This window comes from Cystoisospora suis (genome assembly GCF_002600585.1).
Source record: "Cystoisospora suis strain Wien I chromosome Unknown contig_221, whole genome shotgun sequence".
Classification (NCBI taxonomy): domain Eukaryota; phylum Apicomplexa; class Conoidasida; order Eucoccidiorida; family Sarcocystidae; genus Cystoisospora; species Cystoisospora suis.
In genome coordinates, this window is record NW_027153023.1 from 10,611 (window position 1) to 10,829 (window position 219).

Sequence of the window (219 nt, forward strand, 5' to 3'; positions counted from 1 at the left end):
GATAGATAGGTGTAAGACAGAGATTGACGATGTATGTTGTCCGAAATGTACCTGTAGTGGAATACATTCATCTAGGAGCATACTTCTTCTTCTTCTCCTTGGCTTAAGCAGCACCTCTCTTTTATTCTTCTGTTGAAAGGAAGAAGAGAAGTCTGCTAGATCTCCGTCAATAGAAGGAGTAAATGAAGACTTTAACGAAGAGGAAGAAGAGGAAGATGA

The 219-nt window shown here is 39.7% G+C and overlaps 1 protein-coding gene across 1 annotated transcript in view; it reads right to left on the reverse strand.

The window, feature by feature from the left end:
* The window catches only part of CSUI_000593 (glycogen), a 10,263-nt gene extending 10,044 nt beyond the window's left edge, over positions 1-219 (reverse strand). The window contains exon 1 of the mRNA XM_068060827.1: positions 52-219. Coding sequence (XP_067927197.1) covers positions 52-81 — 30 coding nt within the window. The 5' untranslated portion in view covers positions 82-219. The remainder of the gene's footprint in view (positions 1-51) is intronic.